This window comes from Lynx rufus, unplaced genomic scaffold, assembly GCF_022079265.1.
Source record: "Lynx rufus isolate CCGP_SWC_20201006 ecotype Redwood Valley unplaced genomic scaffold, mLynRuf1.p SCAF_16, whole genome shotgun sequence".
In the NCBI taxonomy this organism is placed as follows: Eukaryota; Metazoa; Chordata; class Mammalia; order Carnivora; family Felidae; genus Lynx; species Lynx rufus.
In genome coordinates this window covers 11,683,265-11,704,073 of record NW_025814830.1, presented here as the reverse complement: position 1 = coordinate 11,704,073, position 20,809 = coordinate 11,683,265, and the positions used below count along the sequence as shown (strand labels likewise).

General features: G+C 55.6%; 1 protein-coding gene across 2 annotated transcripts in view; it reads left to right on the top strand.

Moving 5' to 3' along the window:
* The window catches only part of SIPA1L3 (signal induced proliferation associated 1 like 3), a 240,854-nt gene extending 221,184 nt beyond the window's left edge, over positions 1-19,670 (top strand). The window contains exons 17-22 of one of the 2 annotated variants that reach the window (XM_047078134.1): positions 6,671-6,836; positions 7,604-7,850; positions 10,142-10,285; positions 14,270-14,405; positions 16,083-16,164; positions 17,399-19,670. In XM_047078134.1, coding sequence (XP_046934090.1) covers positions 6,671-6,836; positions 7,604-7,850; positions 10,142-10,285; positions 14,270-14,405; positions 16,083-16,164; positions 17,399-17,542 — 919 coding nt within the window. In that variant the 3' untranslated portion in view covers positions 17,543-19,670. Of the gene's footprint in view, positions 1-6,670; positions 6,837-7,600; positions 7,851-10,141; positions 10,286-14,269; positions 14,406-16,082; positions 16,165-17,398 lie in introns of both variants that reach the window. The other variant, XM_047078132.1, reaches the window with a different exon arrangement.
* The last annotated feature ends 1,139 nt before the right edge of the window (positions 19,671-20,809 follow it).

Below are 20,809 nucleotides of genomic sequence, written 5' to 3'. Positions count from 1 at the left end.
GCTAGTGAAGGACGGAGGATCTGTGCTGTGTCTCTCGTGCTCAGCCCTTCTGCTGCAGGCCCTGGTCAACACTGGGGGAGGGACAGGCCAACAGTTCTGCCTCAGGAGATGGCCAGACACCCCTGTTTTGACCACTTAATTCTGCTGGCCATTACAGAACAGCGTGAGGGTCAGGATGGGAATCCGTCAGCTGCCGACCCCCACCTTAACCCGTCAGTTTCCCTCTCTTTAAAATGGGGTGACAGTCATCCCTAGCTCCAGGGTTGTGAGGATTTAGTGAGTTAATCCATTTGAGCTTCTCGCCACCCCGCCGTGTTTCAGCAGCACAGAGCTTAGCAGGTGAGGGTGTGACCACGCCAACGTGTTTCTCTACCGGCAGCGGCAGGAGATGCGAGGCTGGAGCTCAGATCGGGAGGCGGAGTCAGCAGCCCCTAGCCGTCCTGGGCATCTCCTCCCCGGCAGGCTGATCTTAACCCAACTGAAGGGACGGCAGTGCCCCTGTGGGCTAGAGTGGCCCCTGGGCCACCCTAAGAAGCCTCCCTCACAAACAGGCACAGCCAAGAACAGGCCGCTGCTCTTCCAGGGAACGGCCATACTGACACCACGTGTCTCCAAGTGTCACACTAGTCAGCGACATTACACAGGGTTGTTTGGACCTATACAGGTCGGGCCCCGCCCGACCCTGTCCCTGCAGACTCTGGGCCCAGTAAGGAGGAGGCAGGCCCTAGCGAACAGTTCCTCTTGTCACACTTGAGGACCCAGGCCCCAAGCATCCTCGTGTAGGGCCCCTGAGGGGATGAGGGGAAATCCCGTGTGTGGGGGCAGCCTGGATACCAGGAGCGAGTGAGCACTCGGGGTGACGGGCAGTCCCTGAGTCCGACCGTCTCAGTTCACATCCCAGCTCCACCAGCACCTGTCGGCATCGGTGCCCCCACCTGTGGGGGTGAGGCGATGGTAGAACCTCTCTCTCACGGCAGCCGTGAGGAAAGAATGCAGCCACACACGAGACACCAGCACCGGGGCGAAGGCCCAGCAGCTCACCAGGAGCTGCTGCTACCACGACCCATGCACGGTCGAGCACAGCTTCCATCATGAGTGAATCTCACGGTGGCTCAGAGCATCCGGCAAATGTGGATGCTGAGTGTCCTCAACTCACTGTGCCTCAGTTTCCCCAGCCTCAAAAGGGGAGGACAGGAGTACCCATCCTAGAGGTGATGTGAGGATTTCAGTGAATCACAGGGAAATGCCTGGTCACTGTTGGCTGGGCTGACAGGCACTGGCGTCTGTTGGTTGACAGCTGGCCTTCGGGCTCCTTCCTTCCTCGGATTTAGGTCCAGCTCAGTGCAGCCACCGAAGGAGCAGGGGAAAGCCTGTCCCCAACATCCACCCCCCACTCCTCCCACGGCAGGGCAGGCCGCCGCTGCTTGCTCCTACAGGGCTCTCCCAGCCATCCTTCCAGGAATATCCTCCCTCCGCCTGAGGTGCAGACCTGCTGTGTGTCCTCGCCAGCCGTGCTGGCACAGCCCCCAGCTCAGACAGGCTGACAGCGGTGCTAATTAGCTTAATTAACTTGGCCCCGAGGGAGCCGCCCCAGTTGGAGGCCAGAGCCCAGCGTCAGCTGGGAGCAGGCCCAGCCAAGTCAGAGCCGTTGGTCGCCTTCCACCCCTGGCCCTTGTGTCACAGGAAAAAGGAGTTGCTGTTGTCTGGCTCCTTACTGCAGAACCTTCGTTGTAAGTTGTCTTTCTTTCTTCTCCACTGCAAGCGGTTTAATTCCACAACATGGCAAAGTCGCAAGTTCGGGCAGCATGGGCAAATTAGAGATTATGTCCGGTGCTGTAGGGCAGACATCGAGAGAAGGCACATCCTTCCTGGCGTTTTCTTCATTTGAACTTTGAAAGGTAAAACGTGCGCAGGATAAAAACCAAACTAGTACAAAAGGGTTTGCAATACAAAAGAAGCATCTCTCCCTTCTATGGCGCCCAGCGGTCCAGCGCCCCTCCCCACATGCAGCCGTAGCTCTGTTTCTGCTGCATCCTTCCTGGAATGTTCCAAACATGATGAAGCCCCTGTGATTGTGTGTGCTTCTTCCCTCACCTTCCTCTTCACTTGCCAGTATGGTTCCCTGTCTCTACCCTTCTGCCTTTTTCTCTTTCTTGCTCTTCTCTTACCTCGGTGACAGTTCCATGTTAGCACCAAAGAGGTGATCTCGTTCTTTTGAATAATCAGAGAGCGGTCTGTTTTGTCCTCAGGGGTCATTAGGTTTTGACAACTACGGAGACCAGAGATCTTGAGAAAAAGGAAAAAGATCAGAATGTGCAAGCCCGGTTCAGTTGGCTTTGTTAACCTGGAACTAATATCACTTTAAATTATTGCTTAGAATTTGCAGTGTAGGAAATACGTTGGAAAATTCTTCCAGGAGGAAAAGAATTAAGAGCACAAATGATAGATTTGACTCTCCAAACTGAATTCCGTCGTCCTTTTCCCCTTTAGACGCGTCGTGGCAGCACACAGACAGTGTCAGGCCACGGGACCGGCAGCGGATGAGATGTGTTGCCGAGTTGAGGGTTGGGGGAGGCAGTCGTAGCAGGATGTCCTCTGGTGAGCCAGTCTTCCACCACAGAATCAGGAATGCCCCCAGGAGAGTCCTGGAGGTCCTGGGAGCTGGGAAGGCGATTTTGCAAATAAACACAAAGGAAACAGAGCAGGGAAGGAATACTTGTGTTCTTTGGCTTAACTTTTTAAGATATCTCTGTACTTTTTCCTCTTTCATAAAAGTAATTTAAGCTTGTTGTAAAAGGAAGGAAGAGGGGTGCCTGGTTGGCTCAGTCAGAGGAGTATGCGACTCTTGATCTTGGAGTTGTGAGTTCAAGCCCGACCATTGGATGTAGAGATTACTTAAATAATTTTTTTTAAAGAAAAGGAAGAGAGGGGGCACCTGGGGTGGCTCGGTCAGTTAAGCGTCCAACTTTGGCTCAGGTCACCATCTCTCACTTCATGAGTTCGAACCCTGCGTCAGGCTCTGTGCTGACAGCTTGGAGCCTGGAGCCTGCTTCGGATCCTGTGTCTCCTTCTCTGTCTGCCCCTCCCCGACTCACGCTCTGTCTCTTTCTCTCAAAAATAAATGAACAGAAAAAAAAAAAAAAGGAAGAGAGGAAGGTTGGCAGGAAGGAGATAGGCAGGTGGGTTAGTGGGTTGGTTGGGAGGAAGGAAGGTTGGTTCTGTGTGATTCACACTGAACAGCTACTTCTGAGTGCTTGCAACATGGCAAGCCTTGTTCCCCACACAGAACAAGATGCAGATGGCTGCAGGTGAGGTGGGAGTGGGACCACAAGCACACAAGTGCCCACGACAAACTGCCAGGAGGTGAACAAGTGAAGCAGCACTCGGGATTGCGCGATCGAGCACATCTGGGCTGGGAGGGAGCGCCAGAGGGCTGAGTGGTCAGGGAGGCCTCTCTGAGGAGGCAACATTTGAGAAAAGCTGGATGGGTGAAAAGCTGCCATTCATGGGAAATGCCGTTGAGGACACTCTAGGCAGACACAACAGCCAGTGCAAAGGCCCTGGGGCAGGAATGTGCCTGGCATGTTTAAGGAGCATTGGGAGGCCTGTGTGGGAGGAGATGAGGGCAGAGGCAGAGGAGGGCTTATCGTCAAGGATCTCATGGCTGTGGTGAGGCACATTCTTAGAAAGTGAATCCCCCAATGGTACCCATCTTTTGGAGTTGAGAGTTTGGTAAATTTTAATGTATCAAACTAAGCTGTGTGTAAACTTAGTTACTGCTAAAAATGATTTCACACTATACATACCACTTCTTTATTTCTGTGCTGTATCTGAGAGAACCTCTTCCGGTGCCATGTGGACCAGGTCTGCCTCTCTTACTCTGTGGGGCCATCGTCCTTCCTGGGAGGCTTCACCCTTCCCCTTCCTGAAGGACACCCTCCCAGAAGTAGAGCCCCTAGGGCCGAGAGTATGCATGTTTGAAAGTGTTCTGCGGGGGGGTTTTGCATCTGTCCTGGAGGACGGCCTTGTAAACGGTGCCCCTTTTTGCCATAGACAAGCTGAGGTCCCAGCCTGCTCCCTCTCCAGGAGAGATGGGCACAGCACATGGCATGCCCTGCGCTGAGTCCCACACATCACCCCCTTCCTTGCAGGGGATTCTGGAAAATGGCGGAACCCCTTTGGCATGGGGAGGGGTAAGCCCCCTTCCAGCTCCCATGGGAGGAACTCATTGAGGGCGTATGCGCTTTCTGTGTCTCTTTTTTGGATCTAAAGCTTTTCATTTGCCCAGAGAGCACACTTCAGAGAACACCGTAATGGAGCCAGCATTACCCTAGACCTGGAATTCTAATTTGGGGAGGAATATGACCTGAGAAGAAAAAAAACTCGCCACCCTATCTTCCTTCTTTTGTTAAAATCCCAAGGTGGCAGCCGAGAAAATGAGAAAGGAAATACAGACTTCAAAACCCTCAGGAGCCCTAGACATCTTATTTCTTCCTGGGTTCAAAGACTTTTTCTTTCCTGAGTTACAAAATGATAAAGTCCAGGTGTCACCTTTTTTTAAAATAGTTGTTAAAACGATTATTATTGCGATAGCCTGCGATTAATAAACAGAGACAGTTCAGAAGGGTATCAGATAAAGAGGGAAAGTCCCTTCTTCCCACCTCCTAAAAAGACGCCTACTTCCCAGAGGTAATTTACCATTGTTCATGATTTCTCCCAGAACTTTTTTTCTGCATTTAAAAGATCATTACTAAACCAAACGCGATTATGTTCCACACACCATTCATCCTTTACATGCCATGTCTGTGCTACAAACATGGTGGTCAAGTACAGTGGTAACATCTGTAGGCCCTGCAGCCTGGTGGCCTCGGCGAGAATCCTGACTCCTCCACTCACAGGGGCTGTGTGACTTTGGATGCCTGTTGTGTAGTTACTCTAGTCTCTTTGTACCTCAGTCTTCCATTTGTAAAATGGGAGTAACAGTAATAGTGGCTCCCGGGGAGGCTGCTGTGCAGATTCAACGAGTTCTCGTGCATGGAGTCCTCGGGATGGTGGACAGGGCCTGGTACACAGTGAGGGGCTGTTAGCTGTCATTATTTCCCTCCTGGTGACACCTCTGGTCAGGGACCCAGTTTTCACCAGGAAAGTCAGACCTGAGCCCAAAGGCTGGGCCAGAGTCTGAGAGCTAGAGGAGGCCTCAGGGGAAGTCCCAGGAGTGGAGGACGGGGAGCCCCAGGGGAGCCAGAGGATGACGGCCTGTGGGGCCAGCAGAGGGGTCAGGGGAGCAGTGGAGGAGCGTGAGCAGCTCGGGGCCAGCCTCTGGTAAGCAGTTGGGAATGCTTCCCAAGCATTGGCTCTGTCGGGTGCCAGCCGGCATTTTCTAGCAATCCCCACAGTGCTGGGAGGTCAGCACGTTCTCCAGAGGATCGGAGAGGTGGTGCGATGTACCTGCAGCCTCTCAGCAAGAACGACTCAGACCCAGGCCAGTCCGCCTCTGGGGGCTCCTCCTTTTATTTTAGCCCCAGGCTGTGCCTCAGTGGCTTTTAGATGGCAGTGTTCTGGAAGGCAGCATGGGGTCAGCTTTGGGTGCTGAAGAAGAAGATGGTGATTTGAGTGACCCGGGCTCACAGACCAACTTCTGGAACTGGAGGCCCAGTAGAAAAATGGGGATGGTGGCCATCAGGGGGCCCCAGGGCCCTGCCCCGGGTTCAGGTGCCTGATCTCTGGATCTTCCCAGCCACCCCATGATTCGTGAACTCTCTTTCTCTTAGCCCATACGATGGGTGAGGAAAACCAAAGTTAGGGACATCTGACGATGGACCCTGGGGGCCCCAGCCAGAGGTCTGCTCTCCGTGGCCCAGCACTCACCCCATGGGGACCTGGCTCCCAGGAGATTATCCTTCTGTGAGACACCATGGGACCCCATCTCTCTTCTGCATTTGGAAGCCCTGGTCTGGGCCACCCTCATCACCCTAACAGCTTGCAGGAACTTTCTCACTGTCTCCCTCCTCCCACTCTTGGCCCCACTTCCGTGAGGGTCACTTTTCCATCCAGCCACCAGAGTGATCCTTCTAAAACACAAATCAGGATCTCACACTCACCAGTTCAGAATCTCAGAGGCTCCCCAGATGTAGTCCCAGGTCTCCTCTGTGGCTCATTCCTGCAGTTCCTGCAGGATCTGGCCTGTCGCCTCCCAGACCTCCCTCACACCACCCATCCCCTCCCTGTCCCCTCACTCAGGCCACCCCACCTGTGGGCCCCTCCACTCCTCACTTACCAAGCTTGAACCCCTCGTAGCCCAGCACCTGCTGTTTCCTCTTCCTGGAGTGCTCTTCCACCCTGTGGGCTCCCTCCTGCTTCCCCCAGACTTCTGTCCATATATTCATTGTCAGTCTCCCGGACTGGAGGTCAGCACCATGTTCACTGCTATATGAACAAGGCATGGCCCAGAGCGGGTTCCCAGAAGATAGAAACACTTGTGGGATGAGTGAATGGTGAGAATAAATGCTGCCCCCCCCCACCCCAGCTCACCTTCACCAGGTGACACGGAGAAGGCTGTGGCCCCTCACCCGGTGGCGGTGGCAGCCAGCCTTGGGTCAGGACCGCTTTGAGAAGCAGCTTGAACCCCCACCCCCCCAAGACCTCTCTGACCCCAATCCTGTCATTCTAGGCAGGTGGACACCAACACGAAAAACGTCTTCGGGCAGCCGCGGTTGAGGGCGTCCCTCCGAGACCTCCGCTCCCCACGAAAGAACTACAAATCCACCATCGAGGACGACCTGAAGAAACTCATCATCATGGACAACCTGGCGCCGGAGCAGGAGAGAGACGCGGGAGTATGTAGAGGCCGCCCCACACACGCACACACAGTCTGGCGGGCCAGGCGGTCATGGGAGGGTGAGGGAGGAAGACAGGGCCCCCTGCAGTCACTCTGGCCCTCCCTGCCCATGGCCTCCACCTGGGGCACTGCCAGTCCCGTCTGGGTGTATGTAGCTTCATAGTCAGGTGTCGGGTCGTCACATTAGTCAGGGACCTAATTGCAATGTAAGCCAGCCTCGGTAGGCACGTGGGGCATTTCTTCCACACTAGGGTAGCTCATGTGACTGGGAAGGGATGCTCTTAACTGGCTCTCATGTCCTTCTCATGGAGCCCAGGCCGGAAGCAGCCTCCACCCACCACCCTGCGCGGTCCAAGAGTGGAGGCGGGGTTCCCAGGAAAGTCAGGCTCCCTTAGCCACTGCTTCCTTTCACTCTTGTGCCCGCCTACTCCTGGTTGGCTGTGCTCTCCTGTGGGCCCAAGCTGGCCCCAGTCTCTCCAGGGCGCTGTCCCCAGCGGTCCCCACCGATGACTGGCGTTGCCTTCCCTGACCTTACCTGGAATGGGAGAGTGGCATTGGCCTCTTGAGGGCCAGAACCAAGCGGGGTGTGACTGGGGGAGGAGCTATCCCCAGGGGAAACTTGGGATTCTTTGAGCAGAAAGGGGCAAAAGCAGATGCTGGGTGGGTCAGAAACACAGCCATCCAAGACGGGAAGGTGCCTCCGAGGACAGTGACCGTGAGCCAGGCCACGACCGCGGCCCATGACCCACCCTGTCTCGACAGCAGTCCCCACAGAAGAGCCTGCAGCGGACGCTGTCAGATGAGAGTCTGTGCAGCGGGCGGCGGGAACCCAGCTTCGCCAACGCTGCCAGCCTGGAGCCGGGCCTGCCCAGCGATGTGCTCTTCAGCAGCACCTGCGCCTTCCCCTCCAGCACGCTGCCCGCCCGCCGCCAGCACCAGCACCCCCACCCACCTGGCGGCGGCAGCCCCAGCACCGTCCCTGCGACCGGCAACGGCTTCCCAGAGAAGAAATGTGAGCCCGGGCCCCTGGGGCTGGCGGGGGAGTCTCCCTGGCGATGGGAAGCGGCGGGGGTGGGGGGGACAGTCAGCACTGGAGATCCTCAGTGTTGGTGTCAGCCATGGTAGGGAGGCGGGGTGCATAGGAGTTTCAGTCGGGTACTGATGGTGGGGCACAGGGTGTCCCACAGAGCAGGGGATTGTCGGCCAGGCACCTGGGGGGTCACCTAGAAGTCTGGAGTGCCCCAAAATTGGAGTCATCTGAGGCCAGAGAGAGGGTGTCAGCACCCCCTGCTGCAGCCTGGAGGGCCGTGAGGATCAGGCCTTACAGTTGCTGCGCCCCCAGATCCTGTCCCAGCACCAAGCAGATGGCTTCGCGAGTGTTTATTTACTTACCTGATTCCCCCCAAGTCTGCCAGCTCTTGGAGGGAGGGGGTGTAGGGATATGACTCATCCATCCTTTGACTCATCCAGCGACTGCTTACTGAGCATCCCCCACGAGGGGGGCCCCCATCAGAACCGGTGCACCATTTCGGGCTGGCCCTGCCTTTGGTCCACCCTGCAATCCCTCATTCACAACCCCAAACACTCTACAACTGAGAGGTCATGCAGAAGTTTGGGCCAAGCTCACTGAGCAGCAAAACCCAACCCAGACGGACATGAGGCTATGTATTTATTGTTCTTCTTTACCCCATCTGGTGTGAGTGACCGTGAACTTCACTGCAGAACACTGTTGTGTTGGATACGGGGTGCTGCCCAGCCCTTCTGGGTGTGGTATGTTATAGCACCTGCACAGCTTTCTCCGATTCAAACAGATCTTGACTTCGGAGATGTGTCCCCAGGGGTTTTGGCTGAGGGCTGTGTCCTGTATTATTGGGATGGAGCCTCCCAAAGTCTCCTCTCACTCAGTCCCCATCTCAGCTCGAGGCGAATCTACCCCTCACTGCATTAAAGTGAGACTCAGATTAATACGTGGAAAACGCTTAGCACGATCCCTGATATGCAGGAAAAGCAGTAGCTATTTATTATTTTGTTAGCATTCTACCGTCTGGAGCAAGCACTTTAATCCATCGTGAGTCAGGCTTGTACCTCCGGACTGCAGAGCAGGGCTAGAACGGAGTATTAACAGGGACCTTCTAAACCCCAAACCCTCATGGGGTTGGGCTTAGAGCAGGGTCAGTGTCAGGCCACGCAGTCCAAAGGCAAGTGCCACTACCAGACAGTGTGAATGCGGGCGAGACGTCTCGCTCTGAGCACAACGCAGGGTCGTAACAGCACCTCCCTCCTGGCCAGTTGGAGGTGAGGCTGGGAGATGATCCCCATGACACAACCCGGCATGGTGCTCAGCAGGAGGACATGTGGTCAGTCAGGCCTGGCCTTTCCTGCCTGAGTCACCTCCTGACCTCTCGGTGCCTCACGGGTCCTCTGTCCCCTCCCCTTTGGCAGCTGTGAGGCATCAGCAGGCCGAGGCCCGGGGCCTACAGCTGGCACGTGGGACTCAGCCGATGGCTGCGGCAAATGCGGCCGCTGGTGCTGTCACTCCCAGGGGCCTCTTTCTCTGCCTGGCCTGTCACACGAGGACCCAGCAGCTCTCCCCACGGTGACCCTGCCATAACCAGACACTGTCCACGCACTAACGACCTGGATTTATGTCTGCGGGCTGGCACTGCGTCCTCCGCTCCACACCTCCAGAAGCAGACTTCTGGCCTGTCCCCTGCCGTCCCATCTCAGGGCCAGCTTCCGAATCCTGAAGCTCCCCCTGCACCCTGGCTCACACTCACATCCCCTCTTCAGGAAGTACTTTTGCAAGTACAAAATAGATCCAGGGGCCTGCCGCTTGTTCCCCTGCCCCCACAGCCTCACCTGGTCCTGCCCGCTCTCCTCTCACTCCTGGACCACGGCAGCCTCCTCACTGTCTCCCCGCTCCCCGCCCCCACACGGTCCGTCTTCTACACAGCCAGAGAGAGCCCGTGAACACCTCTGTCGGGTCACGTCCCTCCCTGCGCAGAGCCACCTGAGTGGCTCCGTGTCACTCAGAGCAAAAGACAAAGTCCTGACCCACAAGGCCCCACAGTCCAGCCCCATCACCTCTGATTTCACCTCCTGCTACTCTGTTCCTCTCTCTCTGTCCCCACCCTCGTAAACACCTGATACTCCCACCCCTTTTCCTGCTGGCATGTGTCATTTTCTAATAATTGTATTAATCGTTTGTGCTGTAACAATTCTGTAATGTTACACACTACAGAAAGTTTGTTTCCTTCACGTTGTCATTCTCCCCCATCTCCTGTCTCCACTCTTCCTACCCAGCCACCATCTCAGCCTCGGAGCTCTCGCTGGCCGATGGGCGGGACCGGCCACTGCGGCGCCTTGACCCCGGGATGATGCCACTGCCTGACACGGCCTCTGGCCTTGAGTGGTCCAGCCTGGTAAATGCAGCCAAGGCATACGAAGGTAGGTGCCTTCTGCCCAATCTGTCCCAATCCCTACCGACCCCCTGCTGTGTTCTAGAAGGATCAGTGGAGGGCCTTGGGGCTTTGAAGTGGGACACGCTCAGGATCCAGAATTAGGGGGAGCAGGGTTCACATCCTGCCCTGTCACTTATTCACTGTGCAGTCCTGGGCAAGTGTCTTTGTCTCTCTGATCCCGTTACCTCATCTACGAAGCAGGAATGTGACCTGTGCCCACTGCCCAGGGCTACGGTGAAGATTACAGGAAACTGTGTGTAAAACATGTCAGGCACAGAACAAGCCCTCAAAAGACAGTGCCTTATGTTATGTCACCGGGCAGACTTACAATAACCCAAATTGCATTTAGATTTGCTTTGGCTGCAGATGGCAGAAAACCCAAGTTAACAATGACTTAAATAGGCAAGGTTTTTATGCAGGTTAAAAGTCCTGAGGTGGGTGGTGTGGGCCTGGTGTGGCACTTCCACAAATTCATTAGGGTGCAGGCTCCTCAAACCCTCTGCTCTGCCATCTCCAGGGAGCCTTACCCTCATGGTCCAGAATGGCTGTCAGAGCTCTGGCCATCATGTCCAGCTCCAGCCAGCAGGGGAGAGACACATCCCCTCCATTTAGGGACATGTCTCTAAGCCTGACGCTCCCCCTGCACTTACTTCCCAATGGCCAGAGTATCACACACAGCCCCACCTAATAGCTTCAGGGCAGGCTGGGAAATGAGGCCTTATGCCCAACTAAAATTTGGGATTCGTTATTATGGAAAAAGGGAAAACAGGTGACAAGGGACAGCTAACAATCTCTGCCATTTCTTTCCCACGTGACTTGGGCGAGCAGCTTTATCTTTCTAAGAGTCAACTGTAAAAGGGGGCTTCTGGTGATCCCTAACACACACGAACATGTTCTTCTGGCTCATTTTTTTCAGTATTTTTCAGACTATAGCTTTGCTGTCCTTCCTCCAGGAGGCTCTCCCTGATATCCCTTAGTCTGGATTAGGCACCTGCTCTGGGCTCCCACAGCCCTGACCCCTCTGCCTGTGCCTCCTCCCTCCCGGCCCTGACCTCAGGGCCTCCGCTGTCTAATGGAGGGTCTGTGTCCCCACTGGACTCTGAGGGCAGGACCTGGGGCCAGCTCAGTCACTACTGGCTTCCCAGCATGGGTCTGGCTCAGCGCAGGATGCCTTAAACCAGACCCATATGGTACATGACCTTCATATTTCCGTGTTTGGGCTAGTCCACATCTGGCAAATGGCCCTGGAGGAAGCTTCCCTCCTACCGTGCAGTCTCTCCCAGTCACTGGGGGAAGGCAGTCAGGCCTCTGGTTATGGGTAAGGTGGCACAGGAGAGCAGTCAGGGAAGACCAGGCCAGGCCTCTGAATCACCGGGAGGGGAGTGGCTGCCAGCAGGGGCCCAGTGCTGCAGGCAAATTTGACCCTTCAGAGGCCTGACGCTCTCAGCGGGGGAGAGGGTTGCTCCGTGTGGCGTTTCCAGGAGGAAGTGACCGCGGGCCACCATGACGTTACAGAGCATCTCTAGGGAGCCAGCACTTTATCACAGACATCACTTCTGTTCTCTAGTGTGAGGGATGTGTTAGGATTCCCGGTTACAGATGAGGAAACTGAGGCTCAGCCACCAGAGTCACCTACCTGGCCAAGGGCACACAGGGCAAGGATTTAAGCCCGGACCTGAACGTTTTCCAGAAAGATGGGCATGGTTTCCTTTATAGAAAAGGAAACTGAGTTGGCTCTTACACTTTTAAAAATACACTCAAGCTCTCTCCTAATAAAATAGATGCAAGTCACAACTCACTGAGCTACGCGTCCTCACCAGTCAGAACTGCAGAGATGGAGTTCGAGAGCACTCCTTGCGGGGGAGGGGAAAGGGGCCCCTCGCACGTGGCAGGTTCAGTGTAAGGTGGGTGCGAGCCCAGTACCTGCTGCCAGAGTGAAAATGCACGTGCTCTTTATCCCCACAAATCTCGGGGGTCTTGGCATGGGGAGGCCTTTCCTCTAAGTGTGACCCAGTTGACCATCGTCCCGTGGTGCCTCCAGCCCGGCACAGACTTCATGCTCACCCACTCTCTGAACAGCTGTGGTGGGAAAGCAGGGATAGTTTGGGGGACAAAAAGGGAACTGCATATATTATACTGGTTCATTTATTGATTCCACAAACCCGACGCTGCTGGCCCCAAAAGTTTCATGTGCCCCCCCCCCCCCCCGCCACCACCACCACAAGTCACGGGTAGTGTCGGGCTGAACATTACTTGGGTCCAGGACTTTGGGAAGGAGGGGCAGTGATGGGGCCCAGCAGAGGATGTGAAAAGTGAAGGCACGGCGGTCTCCTTATGGAGGTAAGGGCAGGAGTGGTTAAAAGGCAACGCACAGCCCACTGCCTGGGTTTGAGCCCCAGCTTCGCTGCTGATGAGCACAGTGGCGACCGGTCTGCCTCTGCTGCCTCAGTCTCCTCGTCTGTAAATAAAGTCAGATGATATTCCTCCTGCAAAGTGGTTGTTAGCGTTAATGAATTTACGTAGGCTCACAGCACTTGTGTCATCATGGGGCGCCTGGGTGGCTGAAGTCAGTTAAGCGTCTAACTTCAGCTTAGGTCATGATCTCACAGTTCACGAGTTCAAGCCCTGCGTTGGGCTCTGTGCTGACAGCTCAGAGCCTGGAGCCTGCTTCAGAATCTGCATCTCCCTCTCTCTCTCTGCCCTTCCCCCATTCATGCTCTGTCTCTCTCTCTCTCAAAAATAAAACATTTAAAAAATTGTTTTAAAAAAATGAGTGGCACCATTTATAGCACCTGCATATTCCTGAGGGCATTTGGGTTTTCAACCCCAGACTCAGGGTCCAGGAAGAGAACCTAAGGGCCTTTATCGGCTGTCCTCTCCAAGTCTCCACAGGGGCCCCAGGGGGTCTCACAGCTGCCTGTGGGGGGAGGGGGACCTCATTCCCTGGGTTTCCTGAGCAATGGGCTCTTTTTTTGGTGGGTTGCAAGGGGAGTGTGGGGGCCATGTCCCAGGAGGAATGCAGGGAGAGGTGCCAGGGCCACCTCCTCTCCACACCCCCCACCCCCCCCACCCCCCGCCAGGGTCCAGGCATCCTAGGGCCAGGATCACTGGTTCTGTGGGAAGCAGCTGAGAAGCTCCAAGCCTCTCCCTGGAGACTCAGATGCCAGCAGATGTCTGGAAGGCAGAGCTGTCCAGACACTGGTTCCCAGCTGTGGGCTTATGAGAGGGTCTGGGGCAGCCAAAGCCCCCTCCCCAGTGGCCACTCCATTTACCCCCAAGATCAAGCCCTGCATTGAGCTTTGAACTGACAGCTTGGAGCCTGCTTGGGATTCTCTCTCTCCCTCTCTGCCTCTCTCCCACTCACTCCCACACTCTCTTTCTCTCTCTCTCAGATAAATAAACCTCAAAAAAAATAAAAATGCAGGTGCTCAGGTTGGGACCTGGGAATCAGCTTTAACAGCCATGTAATTTCTTTTCTCTCCTCGGTACACATGGTATTCTGTCTTCTCTTTATGCTTTTGAAATTTCACAGAGCTTCTCAAAACTACAGTGCAAATGAATCCCCGTGTATTTCTCACCCAACTTTAACCCCATCCTCTTTTGGCCACTTTTTTCATACCATTTGTTTGTTGATGAAACCAGGTCATTTATGCTGAATTTGGGTGGTTACTCTGTCACACTGCCATTTAACTTGTTTCTGTCCCTGGCATTTTGTATAAACTCGTCACTAGTCTACAGGCTTGCTCAGCATCAGGATGAGATTTTGTTGTTAGTGTCAATTTGGTTTGGTTTTTTTGGTTGGAGCCCATCCTAAGTGCGTGATCTAACAAAAGTGATTGGGAGTGTCACGGAGGTCTGGGTGGGAGGTGTGCTGGGAAAGGTGGTTGGTCGGTGGGGCGGGGGAGCAGAGGGAGGAGGCACTGGAAGCCCTGCTGACTCCTCTCCCCTCTCCCCTGTCTCTGCCCGGCAGTGCAAAGAGCTGTCTCACTCTTCTCCCTCAACGACCCAGCTCTGAGCCCGGAGGTCCCACCTGCACACAGTCCTGTCCACAGCCACCTGAGCCTGGAGAGGGGGCCCCCAACCCCCAGGACCACCCCTACCATGAGGTGAGGTTTCCCTGGGAACACCTGGTGGCCCAGCAACTCGGATCCCTGAGGGTGGCTGGCCTGCCCCATGAAGGAGGGGGACACTAGGCTAATGAGAGACAGCAGCTGCTTGCCCATCCCCCACGCCCCCTCGGCACAGCCAGGGGGCGTCTCCCCTGAGGGACTTGGGAGTAACCCACACACCGGAACCCAGAGGTGACCTTGTCCGGGTTAGCCTGGTCCTCGTGGGTGGAGACAACGCAGCGTCATCCATATGGTCAGTCGACCTCCAACTTCGAAAAACCTCTAAGTGGTGCCCCCCACTGCGTCCTCACCCGCCCCGGTCCCTTCCTCCCTGCCTTTGATCCCCCCGTCTGCCCCTGGGTCTCCTCCGCACATTCCAGAATTCTGCGGATGGCCACCTGATAGTTACTGTTCGCCTCTCCCCTGGCACGGCCCGCTGGGCCAGCTGTGGAAGCGCTGACAGAGGCCCTACCCGCATGAGGCTTCCCGGGGAGAGAAGAGGACATGGGTCATCGCACGTTTAGTGCAACAGACTTGACCGCACTAGGTTGGCAAAAAATACAAGGCAGGCTCACACCAGAGGTGCGCTGTACTTTATGGGAAAATTAAGTAATTTTCGAGGGAAATTTTGACTCTCCTGGGTTTTGGTGTTTTGTTTTTGTTTTTGACTCTTCTTCACACCCCTCTTTTCACTGGCTTTAGAACTCAGCCTCCACCAGAGATGTGGCCCGACTGTAATCACGGGAACTCGGCACTTACAAATGTGCCAATACAGTGAGGGCAGGAACAGGCTTGGTGTGGAAAGGGCAGGACTGTGGGCTCTGGGCGAGCTCCTGGATTCCCTCCGCCCCTGAGCTGACCCTCTCCCACCTGCCCTGCAGCTGCAGCCCCCAGGAGCCAAGACTGTGGTGGAAAGAAAGGGCAGGAGGGCTCAGTGTCTCCCCTCTCAGCTGCGGCAGCACACCCTCCCCCGCCCCCCACAGTGCCTAGTGGAGCCCCCACAGGGAGGGGCTGCCCCTCTCCTCCTCAGGGGCTGGGCAGGCCAGGGCTGGGTTCCAGGGTGCAGGGTCCCCGCCTAAGCCACAGTCTCCCCCTCTGCCCAGCGGGTAATGACGAGGTGACCTCCCAGACTACACTGGGCATGGAGCTCTGTTAGACCGAGACTGTGCACAGCGCAGGGCAGGCTCTCTGTCACGGGGGCGCCGTCATCGTCTTTGTCAGTGTCCTCCATTCCCGTCCCCGAGGGCAGGCCCCCGGGTTCAGTGTCCCGTGGCAGACACCGTGCCCAGGTCTGCGAGGTGCTCAGTGGATGTGTCTGTGAGGCGGGTTCTGGTTTTGCTCTGTGTGAGGCGCTCACACCTAAAGCACACGCGTGGTTCAGGCCCCGCGGGGGAGGCACACATCAGGGCGGGCGCATGCGCAGCCTTCCACAGGCTGCCACAGCCCCCCGTCCACATCCACAGATGTACCGTCTTTGGGGAGAGCACAGCAGGGAGGAGGGCTGGCTCCTTTCTGGCTTCCCCCAGAGCCTCCCTCCAGGCATCCCTCAGGACCCCAGCAAGGAAAGGACTCTCCAGAACCTCGGGGACAGGAGTGTCCTGTACCCTCTGTTCCTCCGGAACCCTCCCTGGGGGCCGGTGGGCCTTGGGTCTCACCCTGTCCCTGTCTTTCCAGCGAGGAGCCTCCCCTGGATCTGACAGGCAAGGTGTACCAGCTGGAGGTGATGCTGAAGCAGCTGCACACCGACCTCCAGAAGGTAAGGCCGCCAGGCGGCCAGCCCTCGTGGCGCGCCCCCCCGTTCCGCCCCCCAGACACTCGGGTGTGGGGCGTGGGCAGCGAGGCTGCGGCACCTGTCCCCACCCGACCCCTTCCACGCTGGGAGAGACCACCCAGCTTTGAGTGTCGTCCTGAGTAAAGAGTAGAAGGTGACCGTGCCAAAGGCTGGGAAACGCATGGAGGAAACCTGCCTACAGTCTCGGAGGAAGAACACATTGGCCCCAGCCTTTTTGGGGGGCAGCGGGATGATATTTATCAAACAATGTAACTGTCTACCTTGTTGATCTAGCAGTTCCACTTGTGGGAGTTTGTCCAGCAGAATTTCAAAGCATAGGTACAGAGATCCATGAGCAGGGATGCTCACTGCTGCTCTGTTTGCAACAAAAAAAAAAATTGGAGCCGGTGCAGCTGTCCCTCCACGGGAGAACGGTTATATAAAGGACAGGACACCCATGCAGTGGAATATTCTGCAGCCAATTAAAATAATAGAGGAATCTGTGTATTTACTCACATACAAAAGAAGTCCAGTAACTTAAGTAAAAACTGAGCAAGCTACAGAACTATTTCCTAGAACATTGTCATACTTTAAAAAAAAAAAAAATTAACATCCACAGGGCAGAGGGTTATCTAGAAGGCAACGTTCCAAATTGTTCATCAAACGTACCTCCAGGGTGTAGAAGAACGAGGAGAGAAATAAGGGCAGAGAACTTCCACTTGTTGCTTTATATACTTTTGGGCAAAAAAACAAAAAGGTGGCAGAGTATAATGTGGAAGCCTCAAGCACAGGAATCATAGGGGCCCAGGTTCAAATCCGACCCCACCATCTAATACTGCCTGAGCTTGGACAAGTCAGCGGCCTTCAGATGTGACGTGTCCTGGAAGGGCGTCTCTGAAAGGCCAAGGGAGCCTGTACGGCAGGCTGCCTGCGCCCGCATCCCAAGCTCCCCACTTTCCGTTAGGAGAGGCTGGGTTTCCTCTCTCAGGAAACTGAGGCTAACAGTCCCCGAGTCCTTAGATGGCCATGAGGGTAAAACGGGGTGGTGGTAACTATAGTGAGGTCTGTTGGAAGAGTTGAGGAAGTGGGTCCAGAGAGATGAGGCAGTCTGCCCACGGTTACGAAGCCGCTGAGAAGCAGAGCTGGGGCTGAACCCCTGGCCGCCTGGCTCAGGAGGCCTCGTCTGTGCCCACCCGCTGACGCTGGCCCCACTCCACAGGAGAAGCAGGACAAGGCCGTGCTGCAGTCGGAGGTGGCCAGCTTACGCCAGAACAACCAGCGCCTGCAGGAGGAGTCACAGGCCGCCAGCGAGCAGCTGCGCAAGTTCGCGGAGATCTTCTGCAGGGAGAAGAAGGAGCTCTGAGGCGGCGAGCCGCCCCCACCCCTGCCCGGGCCAGCCACGGGCTCCCGCTCTCCTGTCTCCCTTGGCTCACTCCCAGTTGCGGGTATGACCACGATAACCCAGCCAGGGCCCCACCGCCCTCCTCGTGGACACGGAAACCCTGGATGGCCGCAGGCCCCGCCCCGGGCTGTGAGCTGTGGTCTGCTCAAGGTCCTCCTGCCCCACAAGATGACATGGTCTCAGGCCTCCCTCTGAACTGCCCATCTCTGGTCCCTGGGGACTGGACCGTGCCCACGCCGCGCCCAGGAGGCCCATCTAGCCTCTTCCTAGGACCAAGCCATCAGAAGCTGTAGGAAGGGGAGAGGGAGGGCAGGTGTGTGTCTCCAAACCCTGCAGCTCCAGGAGTCCACAAACCAGGTTTCTTCACCACGTGCAACAGAGTTTGGGCTTGTGGGGCCAAGCCCCCTGCATGAAAAACCAGTGTGAAACTGGCCCGTGCTTCCCCTCGGCCCCAGAGAGATGAAGGCCTGTGTGGAAACTGGCCAGGGGTCTCAGTCCCAGAGCACTAGCTCCAAATGGCACGGACAGTATCCCCTCCCAACCTCGCTCTTCCAAAAAGCAGCCAGGAGCACTTTGTTAGAGTTTCACTTCTTTTCTTGGGACCCCGGATGGAGAGAGGACACCCCCAGCATCCAAAGTCAACTTCTTTGAGGGGAAACTCTATTTGCACACTCGGGACTGTTTATACCGTCTTTTTTCTATCCGCCCCTCGACCGCCAAAGGCCACAGCGCCCGGGCCATGCCACCTTCCAGCTACTGCCCTGGCCCCAGGCAGCGAAGCCCTGTCTCTCCTCCCCAGGCCCCGCCAGCTCCGACCACACAGCCAGGGCCTCTTCCGGGCACCAGGAGGGGCTCCACGCAGCCCTCCGGTCAGGGCTGGAGAGAAAACAGCCTGCAACTCCTCTCTGGTTTTGTTTTCCCTGCGCAAGCGGACGCCCGGACACCCTCACTGTGCTCCCCGGGGAGTGCTTTGCTGTGTGAACCCCCCCCATGAGACGCTGGTTCTCTAAAGGCAATAAGGGGCAGCTTGCCAGGCAGCCGAGCCAGAGTGGTACTACGCTGTTCACCCAGGAAACAGAGTTTCTTTTTTTCCTTTAAAAACAAAAAAATATATATATATATATATTTATTTTTTCATGTAGAGTTGCGCCAGAACAAGTCTGTATGGCCACAATCTGTGGATTCCCCCAACCTCAAGCTGAGGATCAAGGTGTGTCCCCCGTGGACTGGGACTCAGAGGGATAAAGTCAGGGTGGGCAGGTGGGTGGGCTTTCCCATTTTGGGAGGCCCCAGGCAGGGGGAGCTGGCCCGGCTCCGAGCAGCACCCTCTGGGCTGGAAGCCAGCAGCAGGTCGTCCAGCCTTTGTCCAGAGACACCCCGCCCCCTGCTTTCTCTTTGGGGCCAGAAACCTCAGGGCAGGGGGCTCTGGGACTGCACAGGACACAGAGAGGTGCCGGGCTGGACAGGGAGGTGCCACACTGGGCCGGCCGGCTGGGGCAAGAGAAAAGGGCGCTCCTGTCTCCCTGTGATCAACCTCTGACCCCAGCCACATCGCAGTCCCTCGAGAAGCCCTCAGATCTGCCATCTCCTGTCCCTCACCTGTGGTGTGAGATGAGGGCTTCAAGGTGGGACCTGCTTGGTCCTCAGTCCTGGCCAACTACTGTGATATCTCTGCCCCTCTTCCCCACCCCTTTTTGGAAGGGTTCTCCAGGACCTCCCCACCGCCCTTTCCTCAGACCCTAACCTGGAGGCTGCCCCCCCCTCTTTTTTTTTAAGTTCTCCTCATCTCTTCAGATCATTTGAATCATTTTGGGGACCTAATCATGTACATTGACAAGTGTAAATTATGATTTTTGGTTTTGTTTTCTGTTATTTTTTAAGGATCTCTGCAAAACAAATCTATTTAATTTGAGGTTAGTGTTCAATCTGAAGGCTTGAAGATAGCAGGGGTTTTTTTTCATATGCTGATTTCATTTGGATTTTTTATTCTTTATTGTCTTTTTTTTTTTTTTTTTTTTTTTTTTCCCCCTATCCCTGTCTTGAGATTTTTCTGGCATGTTTCTGGAGGTTTCAAAGGAAATAAATGTTTCATAGAAATGGCTTGTGTGTTCACTAGCTGGGCAGTTGCCTGGAGTCACTGATGGGAGGGTGTGGTCCAGCGTCAGCCTCCTCCCCCATCCCCCTGGTCCCAAACGCCATCTCTCTCCCTCTCTGTCTCTCTCTGTCTCTCTCTCCCTCTGTCTCTCCCTTTGTCTCTCTGTCTCTGTCTCTCTCTCACACAAACACACACACGCGCGCGCGCGCACACACACACACACACACACTTCCCTAAGAACCAGCCTTGAAACCCAAATGACAGGAATCCAACACTGAGAATGTAAAAAGTCCTTAAGTTAAAAAGGGAGCTTCTACTGAAGAAGTCATATACTGGAGACCAGAAAGCCAGACCTAGCCCACGGAGTTGCGCTGGTTTTAGATTTAGTGGTCAAACTTTTAAAAATCTGGAGGTTGGCCATAAAGCCGGATTTCCAGCTTGGTAAATCTGCCCTTTGAAAGCGAACTCAGAAAGAACCAAGGGGCCCCTGTCTCCTTTGGCTGCGGTCTCCCCAGGCCACACCCTCCTGGTGCTGGCTTATTTGCATGTCCCCGCCCCCATCGGTGGGAGTAGGCCTCCCGCTGCCAGTCAACCGGTTGGTGGTTTCGGGTGCAAATCAGCCCCTGCTTCCAGGCCAAGGGGAGCACAGTGAGGTGGGGGTGTCCCATGACCTCACCCCTGGGTCAGGCCTCCCTCTAGGGGCTCTCCTAGCTGGGGAGAGGCCTTAAACTCCTGGCCTGGATCTGCATCTGCCCTGGTGAAACACTTGCGGTTTGACCTGGGGATCAGGGTCCAACCGATTTTCTGAATCTCAGAATTCCACGTGAAAATCCAAGGTCTGGACTCTTGTGGGAAGTCCGGATCTGAGAAGCGGCCCAGCCTCTCGACAGGGCTGGCCAGGTGGCTAGATCTTCCTGACCCACCCCACCTACTTACCTGTCATGGAGTGTTCCATCTCTGAGCTAAAACCTGATGCTCCTCTGACTCAGCCTCTCCCCTCCCCCCCCAAAAAAATATCTTTTTCCAAAACGGGTGTATATCCTTTTTCCAGAGGAGGTGGACCAGCTATTTCCACATCTAAAAATTCTAGAGTGTTCCAGACACTCTCCCAGTCTCCGCCCTTCTTGAGGCCC